This window comes from Fukomys damarensis, unplaced genomic scaffold (assembly GCF_012274545.1).
Source record: "Fukomys damarensis isolate Sample0158 unplaced genomic scaffold, DMR_v1.0_HiC HiC_scaffold_5, whole genome shotgun sequence".
Classification (NCBI taxonomy): domain Eukaryota; kingdom Metazoa; phylum Chordata; class Mammalia; order Rodentia; family Bathyergidae; genus Fukomys; species Fukomys damarensis.
In genome coordinates, this window is record NW_022900917.1 from 83,589,615 (window position 1) to 83,600,954 (window position 11,340).

An 11,340-nucleotide genomic window follows, 5' to 3' on the forward strand; every position below is an offset into this window, starting at 1 on the left:
AAGTTCTTTGGCTACTTCTCGGCAGCCGCAGTGTTCCCAGCCAACGCCTCGCGCTGCTCCTGGACACTGCGCAACCCAGACCCGCGGCGCTACACTCTGTATATGAAGGTGGCCAAGGCGCCTGCACCCTGCAGCGTGCCTGGTCGTGTCCGCACCTACCAGTTCGACTCCTTCCTCGAGTCCACGCGCACCTACCTGGGCGTGGAGAGCTTCGACGAGGTGCTGAGGCTCTGTGACCCCTCTGCACCCCTCGCCTTTCTGCAGGCCAGCAAGCAGTTCCTGCAGATGCAGCGACAGCAGCCACCCCGGGATGGAGACCTGGGCCTTCCAGGGGAGGCCCTAGGCCCCAGCGATGACTTCTCTGTGGAGTACCTGGTCGTGGGCAACCGCAGCCCCAGCCGGGCTGCCTGCCAGATGCTGTGCCGCTGGCTGGATGCCTGTCTGGCTGGTAGCCGCAGCTCACACCCCTGTGGCATCATGCAGACCCCCTGTGCCTGCCTGGGTGGCGAGGCCGGAGACCCTGCCTCCAGCCACTTGGTCCCCCATGGTGATGTCTGCTTGAGGGACGGTGTGGCTGGCAGCCCCGAGAACTGCCTCACCAGCCTGACCCAGGACCGGGGTGGGCATGGCTCAGCAGGTAAGTAACGGCCAAGAGAATACTCAGAGGTGGCCCTCCAAGAAGAGCTCCAAGGCCCAGGAGAGTGCCACTGTGCACTGCCAAAAGTCACGACTGGCACACTGTGGGGCCCTTGTGGGGCCCGGTGCTGTCAGCTCTCACTCTGAGAGAATGAAGGACTGATTCCTTCTGGTGAGGATTTAAATTCCCAGCTGGGAGAGAGCAGAGAGGACAATTCTAATGGGCCCGAGGTGGCTGTGGCTGGTGGCTAGGGTCTACGGGGACCTTTTTAGGTGGGCACATGGGCTTCTTGGGCTGTACCAGCAGTGTGGACAGGTGAGCTTTTTGTGATCTGCTAGAAGTGGGCTTTGTGTGGAGTGTAGCACATCCCGCAGCTGGTTACTGCATGGATACTGGACGCCCTCTAGGCACTGGGGACAGACGGTGAGCACCAGCAGGGAAGAAAGCAGTGACAAGGGTGTTGCAGGACTCACTTCAGGCAGGGTCCTTGGAGAGGCTGCTGTCTCTTCACTTGAGGTCAGGGAGGGCACACGGACTGGGACCTTGCTTGGCATTCTGGGTGATGTGAGGTCCATACTATTCCAGGTAGAGGGTTCACATGGACCCAGGCCTGAGGTGGGCGGGCACTTGGTGTGTCCCACAGTGAGGGAGCACAGGCCAGTCAAGGGATGGGCTGGCCTGAGGAGTACTGGGGTCTCGTTGGTGAGATGGGGCCTACACAAGTGGTGATGAGTGGCCAGGGGCTGCAGGTGGGTGCAACTGCAGAACTAGCTGGTCAGGCTGGTACGCAGGAGGTAATGTCCCTGCTGTCCTATAACTGGAGGAAAGAAAGGCAGGGCATCCTGGATGTGGAAAAGAGGCCTTGGGGACTGGCTGGGTTGGGATGGGGCTCAAATTTGAGAGATGAATGACCTGACTGTATGTGCTTTGAGGCTGGCATGATGCTGGCAGGGCTGTGGCAGGTGCTGGCAGCCCTTAGTCTCGGGGGTCAGAGAGCCTATGACCCCCTCTCACAACAAATATTCTCAGGCCTCACACAGGTTACATGGCCACAAAGAAAGCCAGAGTCCTGGAACCCAGTTCTGCCCATGGCTCCAGGTGATGGATCCATGAGTTTGGCCAGGCAGGAGGCAAGATTGGTTGGGCAGGTGCAAAGCTGAATCAGCAGCTCCCCAAGGAGGATAGAGGCGGTGCCCCGGGGCTGGGGCACAGGAAACCAAGTGGGAATCCTGGGCAAGAGGAGTGGTGTCAGGTAGAACCAGGAGCAGGGAAGGAGGAGCTGAGTGGACAGGTTGGAGGCCACTATGACCTTGGCAAGGGCAGTTTCTGTGGTAAGGCAGTGATGAGAGCGGGTCCTGTCTGAGGGGACTTGGGGAGAACGGAACAGTGTATGGCATTCTCTTTGGGGAGCAGAGAAGTGAGGCAGTGACTGGTTTGGGGGAGGAAGAGCACAGGAGGACAGGGCTTTCAGTCACAGGCGGGTGTGGCTGTGTCCTGCTCTAGCACCCTGATCATTTAACTGCTTTGATCTGTGGCTCCTTCATCTGCCAGCCCGGGACTGCCCTGCAGGGTGCCCTGATCCGGTGTGGTGGATCTCACCAGCACAGGGCCGCAGCCATAGGCCTGCATCTCGGGCAGTGGCTGTGCCTAGAACTGCTGAACTCTGCTCAGAGCACGAGGAGGGCCTCACGCTTTCCTGAGCACCTACTGTGTGCAGGGCCCACGACAGGAGCTGTGGCTGTAATGACCCTGCCTGCACATGGAGTTTACACCTGCTCTTGAGAACGAGAAGGTCTTGGGAAGGCTTAGAGCAGAAGCATGACGTCCTGGGCTGTGCCAGGCTTCTAGCTGAGCATGGGAGTGGGGAGATTCTGAGGAGGGCCTGGAGGGCAGGAAAAGAAAGTCCTTAGGACAGAGCTGATGACCTTGTTGATGAAAGGATATGAACCTAGGATTCTGGGATTCTGGTCAAGAGTGAGGGCGTCCACTGAGGTGGGCAAGTGGGGTGGGAGGTCAATAGGCCAGAGTGGGTCTTGGGCAAGGGGTTCACGTGAGCAGAGCGGCTGCACTGGGAGCACTAGGACAAGGCCAGGTTGGGATAATAGCATTTGAGCCATGTCTTCAGAGACCCATGGCCAGGATTGAAATCTCAGCCTGCCTGGATCACCGTGTATTGCTGGGCCAATCCTTTCAGCTCTCCCATCCCCTCGGGCCCATCTTTAAAACGGGAAGAGTAGAAATACCTGCTTTCCTAGACTGCCATAGAAGTGTGATTGGAGTGGAGTGCTTCTGGGCCGGAGCAGCGCCGACGGTGAGATGTGAGGGTCCTTGCTGGCGATCAGGCGGGAGCACTGGAGGGCTTGGGGCCAGGCTGATCGGAGGCAGGAATGTCTGGAGATCAGTTTGGGGTATGCATCCAGACTGGAGAGAGCATGCTAGTGCTCAGAAGCAGGGAGGAGGGCGTTTGCATGCCCGTGTGCCCGTGTGGGCAGGCACGTGGTGCTGTGTGTACAGTGCCTGTGTTGTGTGTGTGTTCGTGTGTGAAAGTATGGCGTATGTGTGTGTGTGCTGTGTACCATGCACATGTGCTGTGTGAGCCCATGTGTGTGCACATATAATTCACACATGTGCCTGTATAGCGCCTTGTGTGCACACCGAGTCACGTGTATATGTGCTACATGCGTGTATTTGTATGCTTGCTTGGGTGTGTATGTGCACATATGTGTGAGTGCAGATAAGCATATGCAGTGGATGGTGTGTGCGCCTCTGTGTCTGTGTGCGTGAGAATGCTCATGGGTGTGCGTATGTGCACGTGTATGTGGAGGGCGGGTTCTGTGCAACTGTTTGACAAAGTACAGTGCAGAGCTGTAGTGTAATGGCTGGTAGTCTTGTGGAAGGCAGTCTGGGAAGTGTGTGGACCCTGGCAGCTGGCAACATGAAGCGGGATCATGTCTTTGTGGGTGGGGTGGCATGTGGCCACCCAGGTTGGAGTCTGGTGTCCATGTCCTGCACCCAGAATGATCTTAGTTGTATCATAGCAGTCATTTAATGGGTGCTTGCTTTATGCTGGAAGTACCCACAGCTTAACTAGTTTACTCTTCACACAAGGAACCCACAAGATAGGCTCCTCAGCATGGGTTCTACCTCAGGGCCTTTGCACAGGCTGTTCACGTTGCCTGAACTACTCTCCCCACATACCTACAGAGCACCTTCTGCTTGCAGCCCCTGCTCAGAGGTGGCCTTCCCACCCCCAGCCCTGCCCTTTCTCCTGTTCTCTTTCTGTAGCACATGTCCCTTTAACCACACTGAGAATCCCTGCCTGTGTTGTGCCCGCTACTGGCTGTGCTGAGGTGTGCTCAGCAGCAAGGGCCTGTGCCTTTTCATTGGCCCTGCCTGGGGAGGCAGCAGCTGCCACACAGCAGGCACAGTTGAGTGAATTTAGGCACAGGGATTTAAGGCTGTGGCCAGGGTCACACAGCATGTAGGGACAGGCGGACAGCAGAGCTCCCTGGTGGTGCCTCCTGGCACTTCTACAGTGGCTGTACTGGCAGCATGCGCACGTGTGTGCGCGTGTGTGTGTGTGCGTGCGTGTGGCCTGAGGACCAAAGAGGTCAGGTTGCTGTGTGGGCAGCATGCTGGGAGCCAGGGCAGGTAGCCGACCTCTGCTGAGCCCACCCAGCAGGACCTGGGCCTGAGAGGAGCAGGGCCAGCAGGTGGCTGGGCGGGCTGCAGCCCTTTTCCGCCTTGCCCTGCCAGGCCAGCCACCTACCACATGGCCGTGCCACAGGCCTGGTTCCACAAATACTGCAGGGCAGCCGCCCCACTGCTCCCTTCCTTTGTGGCTGCCAGGCCCAGTGCCGCCTGCTCCACCTCTCTGCATCTGTGTCAGTCTCTCCTGTCTCCGTCTCCCTATCTGTCTCTCCACCTCTCCTCTCTGTCTCTCCACCTCTCTCTCATCTCCTGTCTCCCCATCTCCCCATCAAGTCTGTCTCCCTCTCTCAGCATCTCTCTGCCGCTGGTGAGATGGGCCGTTTCTCTTGAGGGTTGCTTTAAATATTCATGTTTTAATTAAAGAATTTTATTGCAGAAGCGACATGTAAGATAATGAAAAAGCAGCGCCCTGGGAGTGGGAGTGTGTGTGTCCCTGTGTGTGCGTGTGGGTCGGGGGCTGACACTAGGCTCCAACCTGTGTGTCCCAGAGGGTGAGGGCCAATGGCTGGCCCGCAGAACTGGGGCTGGGCTTCCCCTCCTCACCTTGCCTCTGGAGCTGGTCATCACTCAGCTCTGGGCCTGGCTGGCTGGCGACCCCACCCCCACCCCACAGACCCCTTGAGGCTCTGCTTGCTCCCTCAGGAGCCCACCAAGCCCTGGGAGGAAGTGTGTGAGGCTGGCACTGACTTGGGGAGGAGGAGTGGGTTACAGCTTGGGCTGGGCTGGGGGTGGGCAGGAGAGGATGCCAGACCTCCACGGATGGGAATGCTGGGTGTCATCCTACCTGGGCAGCCCACTCTTTACACAAGGGCCAATTTGGAAAAGTCCAGGAAACAAGGCTTCAGTGCCTATTATGGATAGTGCTTGGTGCAGGTGGAGAGAACAGTACGGGGCCCTGCGTATATGGGTGCCATAATCCTCCAGAAACTCCCATGTGAGTGCCCTTCCCATGTCACCCACCTGCCCCACTGCTGTGAGATCGGCTGAGCTGTGGTCTGAGTTGGGTTCTGCTTCCCAGGCAGATGGGGAAAGGAGTGTCATGTAGGCAGCTGGTAGCTTCTGCCACTCCATCCGGCAGCTGAGGCCCGGGGGGGGGCAGTGAGGTAGCTGGGTCTCCAGGATGGCCTGAGCTTTTGGGTTTGTAAACAGGGCACTGTCCTCAGGGCCCGGAGCACCTGCAAGGCTCAGAGATGCGGCTGCTGCAGATGTGGCAGCTAGTGCTTGTGGACCTGTTTCCTTCTGTGATCCAGGGAGGGGCGGGGGCAAGATCTGTGGGTAGGGCCTGTGCAAACATAAAGGGGGTGGGGCTTCCAGCAGGCGGGGAAGGCCAGTGCTCACCGGGGGCTGCTGGCCCTGTGGAGGGTTGGTTAAGTCAGACCACTGTGTGTGGGGAAGAGGCTGCAGGGAGCCACCCTGTCCCCCAAGGTGGTGTTCTTCTGCTCTGGATCCAGGCCATGTCTTGGGTCCAGAGTCCAGGTTTAGAGTCTGGGTGCCCCCAGGCAGCCCCAGCTTGGTGGCAGGGGAGATGGGCCCTGCCAGGAGCTTGGGTAGGGGGATCCCTGTCTGGGGACCACGCAGTGAGTGCCTGGGGCAGGTATGATACCCAGCAGGAGCTGACAAGCAGCCCAGAGGCTGCCCAACCTGCTGGACTTGGGAGCCCTCTGCTGGAGGAGTTTGGGAGTGCACAGTTCCCCTCCTCCAGGGAACCTCTGAAACTGGAAGGTTGGCCAGGATAGGGGACACCCTTGGTGCTTCAGCCCAGCCCACTTGGGGTGCAGGACTTTGGGATCCCACCATCTCCGGGCCAGGGCACCAGGGTGGGAAGGACACGGAGCCCTCTCCTGGTGCACCCTCTCTCCTGGGTGGCCATCCCGCCGGCAACTGATAATTGGCTCTATTCATCCCCATAATGAGATGGAAATGAGGCTTCCAGACAGAGAGGGCATTGAGCGGGGGAAGAATGGCGTCTTCTTTCCGGGACTGGAGGGGCAGGCCGCCCCCACCCCCGCCCAGCCCTGTGGGTCCTCCGCTGCCCCCTTGTGGCCCAGCCAGCCCTGAAGCGCCACTGTGCCCTGCACTGCGGGCCTGGGCGTCCTTCTGGGTAACTCCCCCTCTGGCATGGATGCATTCACTCAGCAAACATTTATCAGATGTCAGCTGTGTGTGAGGACACACATTAAAATTGAAAATGATAATAAAAATAGCTGCTACCATTTTCTGAGCCTTCATTAGTGGAGGGAGTGTGGCCAAGGTTGGGGATCCTGTTGTGACAGATCAGAGATCAGTATGTGATGGAGCTCAGGGACCCGAAGCCAAGGATCAGAGGTCAGTCTGTGATTAGGATCAAGGTTCATTGTGTGACCAGGGACAGGAATCTGTGTGACCAGACTCACAGCTCAGTTTGCAAACAGGGTCATGGCTCAATGTGTGACCAGGACCAGGGTTCAGCCTGTGATTTGGATCAGGGCTCAGAATGATGAGAATCAGGGATAGGCTTGAGGGGGCTCCATCCTCTGAGCCAGTGTCCCCTCTCTCAGCCTTCCTCTCCCCTCCCCCCCACATCTTCACCACCTGGGTCACCAAGGTAACCAGCCCTGAAATAGTGGGTGTTTTGGCAGCTGAGGCCTAACCTGGGTCTATCCTGAAAGGCTGCGCTCTGCAGCAGTTGCCATGGGAACCGAGTGGCATCCTCTGATTAGCTGGGCTTGGACACCCTCTCTTTCCCACCCACTGCCATTTCCTCATCCCTCAGGCTTCCTTGTGAGGGTTGGACAGGGGTGGGGAACTGGCAGGATGTGCCACGCAGACCCCAAAGCCAGGCCTGCCTCCCTAGGCTCTATTCCTTTGTCTGGAACCCTCGGGTGCGATGGGATGGCTGTGGCAGATGAGATACCTGAGGCTGAGAGGGTCTGGACCATGGTTAGGCCTGGCAGGTGGCCTAGGCTGGGGGCAGGTAGGGGTATGTGGAACCTGACCCAGTTCGATATTTGGGATCTGACCTGGTTTGATTATGGCTCCTCTTGTCCTGAGCCAAGGCATGTGACAGGAAGCCTCTGAGCTGCTCAACTGGGCTTCTCTGCAGGCAGCTCCTGCCCTGACCTGCTGGTCGTGCACGTGCAGGCCATGCTGGGGACTGTCACTGTTGGCCCCCAGCTCTGTCTTGGGGCAGTCATGCCGATCTGCTCCTCTCTCCTGTGCCCCTACTCCTCTCTGAAGCCTTTCCACTATATTTGTAGCTGAGGATGACATGATATTTATACAGCAGCCCCCACATTTATAGCTCTTCCTCAGAGCCTGAGATCCTGCTCCCCTCCTTTGCACTTCCCCAGTGCTAGCTCTCCTGTCCTTAGGGTGCCAGTACTATAGCCCCTGCCTATGCAGATGACCCTCAGTTTCTTCCACTGTAAGCAGGTGAAGGTATTGAGTTATAGGGGTGGCTGGAAATCCAAGCCATGGTAGAGGTCTCAAGCACAGAGTGGGGCCCCACCACCAGGGCCAAGGTGCCCCTGGAGAGCCAAGGTGGGAGGAGAAGCAGCCTTCCCTGGAGGCTGTGGAGCTGGGGTCCTACAGCTGGGCACAGTTCCTGTTCTCCTCCCAGCTGAGAGACACAGTGTCTCTTTACCTCGGCAGCTTGTCTTCTTGTCTGGACTCGGGGCAGGGAGGTCTCTCTTATGAGAGGAGGGACATCCACCCAGACTGAGAGTGGCTCAAAAACACTGCCTGCTGCTCTGTCCCTGGGCTGTGTTCCACCAAGCAGGCACACGATCTGGTGCACAGTGCACAGGGGTCCTGGCCTCTGTGGCCCCCTGACTGGGTACACTGGAGCCCTTGGGGCTGTGGCTCTGTGAGAGAAAAGAGAGTAGTTTCTAAAACAGGCATGGAGATATGGAAGGTGCCCCTTCCCACTTACCCAAACCAGCAGGGAGAATGAGCCGGAATTTGTGAGTGTGATTCCTTCACTTGAATCCAGCCCCTTGCCCTTGGCGCCCCCTGCTGGCTCATATGAGCAGCAGCGCAAGGAAGATGGCAGAATTCTCGCTGTCTCCAGGGCTAAGCACCCAGAAAATCAGGGCACCGGTCAAAGGAATCCAAAGAGCCATACCCTTTCAAACTCCTCTGGGCTATTTCTCCTCCTGCTGGTTGGCCCTGGGAAATCTGCTGCCATTCTGAACAGGTTATGGGTGTGAGGCCAGAGAGGCAACCCCAAGACCACCCAGGATGTGGATTGACCCCTCCCCAGCTGTCCAGTATCACAGACCAACCATAAGGTGGTTAGCCCTAAACTGCATGTAAGACTCAGCACCAGAGCCTCTGGCCACCAGGAGTGGCCTAGCCTCAATCAGCTGGTTCTTGGTCCCTGGAGGGGCTTCATTTGTTCTCTCTGGTCCTTTGCATCCCCAGCAGGCAGTGTGAGGAGGCTGTGGCCTCAGCTGAATGGGATCCCAGGGGTGGGAGTGTGGCAGTGCCATCCTGTCTCCTTACCACTTGATCAGGTGCAAGGTCAGGGTGCCCTCACCAGAGATTTCCCGTGTCTAGGCTTGAGCCCAGTCAGGAATGGGCACTGGGGAGGAGGGCTACCAACCCCAACCATGCATGTGGCCTGGGTTGGTGAGGTTGAAGGCCACACAGTGGGAGAGACAAGCAGGAGACCTGGACAAGCAGCCCCTTTGGTTGACGCAGTCTCACACTGACTCACAGATGGGCACAGCCTGCATGCCATTGCCCCAGCCACGGGCACTCCACACTGACTTGCATTCCTAGAGGCTACCTTAAAGGGCTCAGATCCCCAGGGACAGAAAGTCGGTTGCTGAGGCAACACTGGTCCCTGCGAGACCAAGATGGGGGAAGACCCATGAGAAAGGGGTCCAGCCAGCAGGGTCTGGCAGCCTCTGTCCCAGTCTCCCTTGGCAAGTGATCAGCTCTTTGCTGGGCCTAAGGGAAGTTCTGCCAGGCCAGGCCACCAGCTGTGAGACCTAGTGGGTCACAGGCCACATCTGGATATGGGGGTGTGTAAAGCCACCTGGGCCCCTGCTGTGCTGATGACCCAGGCTGGGAGAGGCAGGCCTGGGCCAGAAACTGGCCAGGGGCCTGGAGGAGGAGTATCAGGCGTAGAAAGCAAAGCCTTAGCTGCAAAGCTGCTCTGCTGTCTATTGGCCCGGAGGATCTTGGGCGGATAGGAGGTAGTCCTTATTCATTTTCCAAGCTTGCCTGCCTTACCCTGGGGCCTCCCACCTCAGGGTAGACCTGTGCCCTCCAGAGGATGCCTGGGAGCTGGATGCCTGGTCCCCTAAGAACCTGCCTGGTACTGCTGGCCACCCCCATTCATCCAGCCTCATCCCCAGACCTAACCCCACCCTCTGGTGTCCCTCAGGCGGCTGGAAGCTGTGGTCCCTGTGGGGCGAGTGCACTCGAGACTGTGGAGGAGGCCTGCAGACAAGGACGCGCACTTGCCTGCCCACGCGGGGCATGGAAGGCGGCGGATGCGAGGGGGTGCTGGAGGAGGGGCGCCTGTGCAACCGAAAGGCCTGTGGCCGTGAGTTCGCAAGGGAACGTTGACCTGGTGGGGGGATGCTCCAGAGTTGGGGGGGTGACGTGGTGGAAGGGCCCATGCAGGGAAGGGCAGGATGGGAAGAGGGCGTGACTCTGAGGAGCAGCACCTAGGTTGGGGGGCAGGGATGGAGCTCCACCAAGGATGGGACCAAGCCTGGGTGGCCAGGGCCCAGGAGGAGCTCTGGTACTTGAAGCTAGGTAGGATAGATGGAATTTTCTTCTCAGATGTGAAGATTTTGGGGTGATACATGCACCCTCTTCCCTCACCTAGGAAGCCCTGGCCAGACCAGCCCATCTGGAGCAGGCCTCCAGAATGTATTTCTCTAATAAGGTTCTTTAATGACCTCATACATTTTTTAGCTGCCTCCATAAAGTTAAATCAAGTTCTAATGAGACTGTCATTCTTTGGGTTCTTTTTTTCCTTGATGAACTCTCCTGGGGAGACAGCTCATCTCTGGAGCCCAGGGAGGCCCCTGGGGCATCCGGCAGGGGCAGGGGCAGAGGAGCTATCCTGCAGGTGACCATGGGTTCGCCAGCCCTGGAGGCTGACAGGGAGGGGCTGCTGGGCAGGAAAGACAGGATCCATAAGAAGAGGCCCCTGGTGACCAGGCCTGGTGCTCTGGGCCTGGTTTCCCAGCTGTCCAGTGGTGGCCAAGGACAGAGGAGGCCCCTGCAGGATGCTGACCTGAGCCCATCCTGCAGCCGCTGGGCGCACCAGCTCCCGGAGCCAGTCCCTGCGGTCCACAGATGCCCGGCGGCGTGAGGAGCTGGGGGACGACCTGCAACAGTTCGGGTTTCCATCCCCCCAGACTGGTGAGCTGCTGGTGTGGGCAGGGCTGGTATGCACCCACTCAGGTGCTGAGCTTGGGAGGGCTGGTTTCCTGGACTAGGTCTGTGGGTAAATACTCTTAAATTAGCAATTGCTGCTAATTATAAGTAATAGCTTTAATGACTTGCTATAATGAGACCAACCTCTTAGGTATAGTACCTGGCTCTACTCTCCAGGCTGACTAGCTCTAGGGGTACTGAAAGGGGCAGTGCAATCGGGACCAGATCTTGGGGACCAGAAGTGGCCCAGGCCTGACCAGTGGGGTAACTTGCAAACCTCAAGATCAGCCTGAGCTCCAGCCTGTCCCCTGCTTCCCGTTGGGATGGCCTCCTCCCAGAGAGTCTGTGGTGGCCCATTGGCAGTAGACATGGAAGGGTTGTGATGCTGTAGGTCTCCATGCCTACAGGTGACCCGGCGGCAGAGGAGTGGTCGCCATGGAGCGTGTGCTCCAGCACCTGCGGCGAGGGCTGGCAGACCCGCACACGCTTCTGCGTGTCATCCTCCTACAGCACGCAGTGCAGTGGCCCGCTGAGGGAGCAGAGGCTGTGTAACAACTCCGCGGTGTGCCCAGGTGGGCGGGGTTTAGCGGAGAGGGGGCGTGGTGGGGTGGGGT

At 58.4% G+C, this 11,340-nt stretch overlaps 1 protein-coding gene across 1 annotated transcript in view; it reads left to right on the forward strand.

Annotated features, from left to right (window-relative positions):
• The first annotated feature begins 6 nt into the window (after positions 1–6).
• Positions 7–11,340, forward strand: part of LOC104872898 (adhesion G protein-coupled receptor B1) — a 21,971-nt gene continuing 10,637 nt past the window's right edge. Inside the window, exons 1-4 of the mRNA XM_010639266.1 lie at positions 7–637; positions 9,720–9,881; positions 10,601–10,711; positions 11,134–11,298. Coding sequence (XP_010637568.1) covers positions 103–637; positions 9,720–9,881; positions 10,601–10,711; positions 11,134–11,298 — 973 coding nt within the window. The 5' untranslated portion in view covers positions 7–102. The remainder of the gene's footprint in view (positions 638–9,719; positions 9,882–10,600; positions 10,712–11,133; positions 11,299–11,340) is intronic.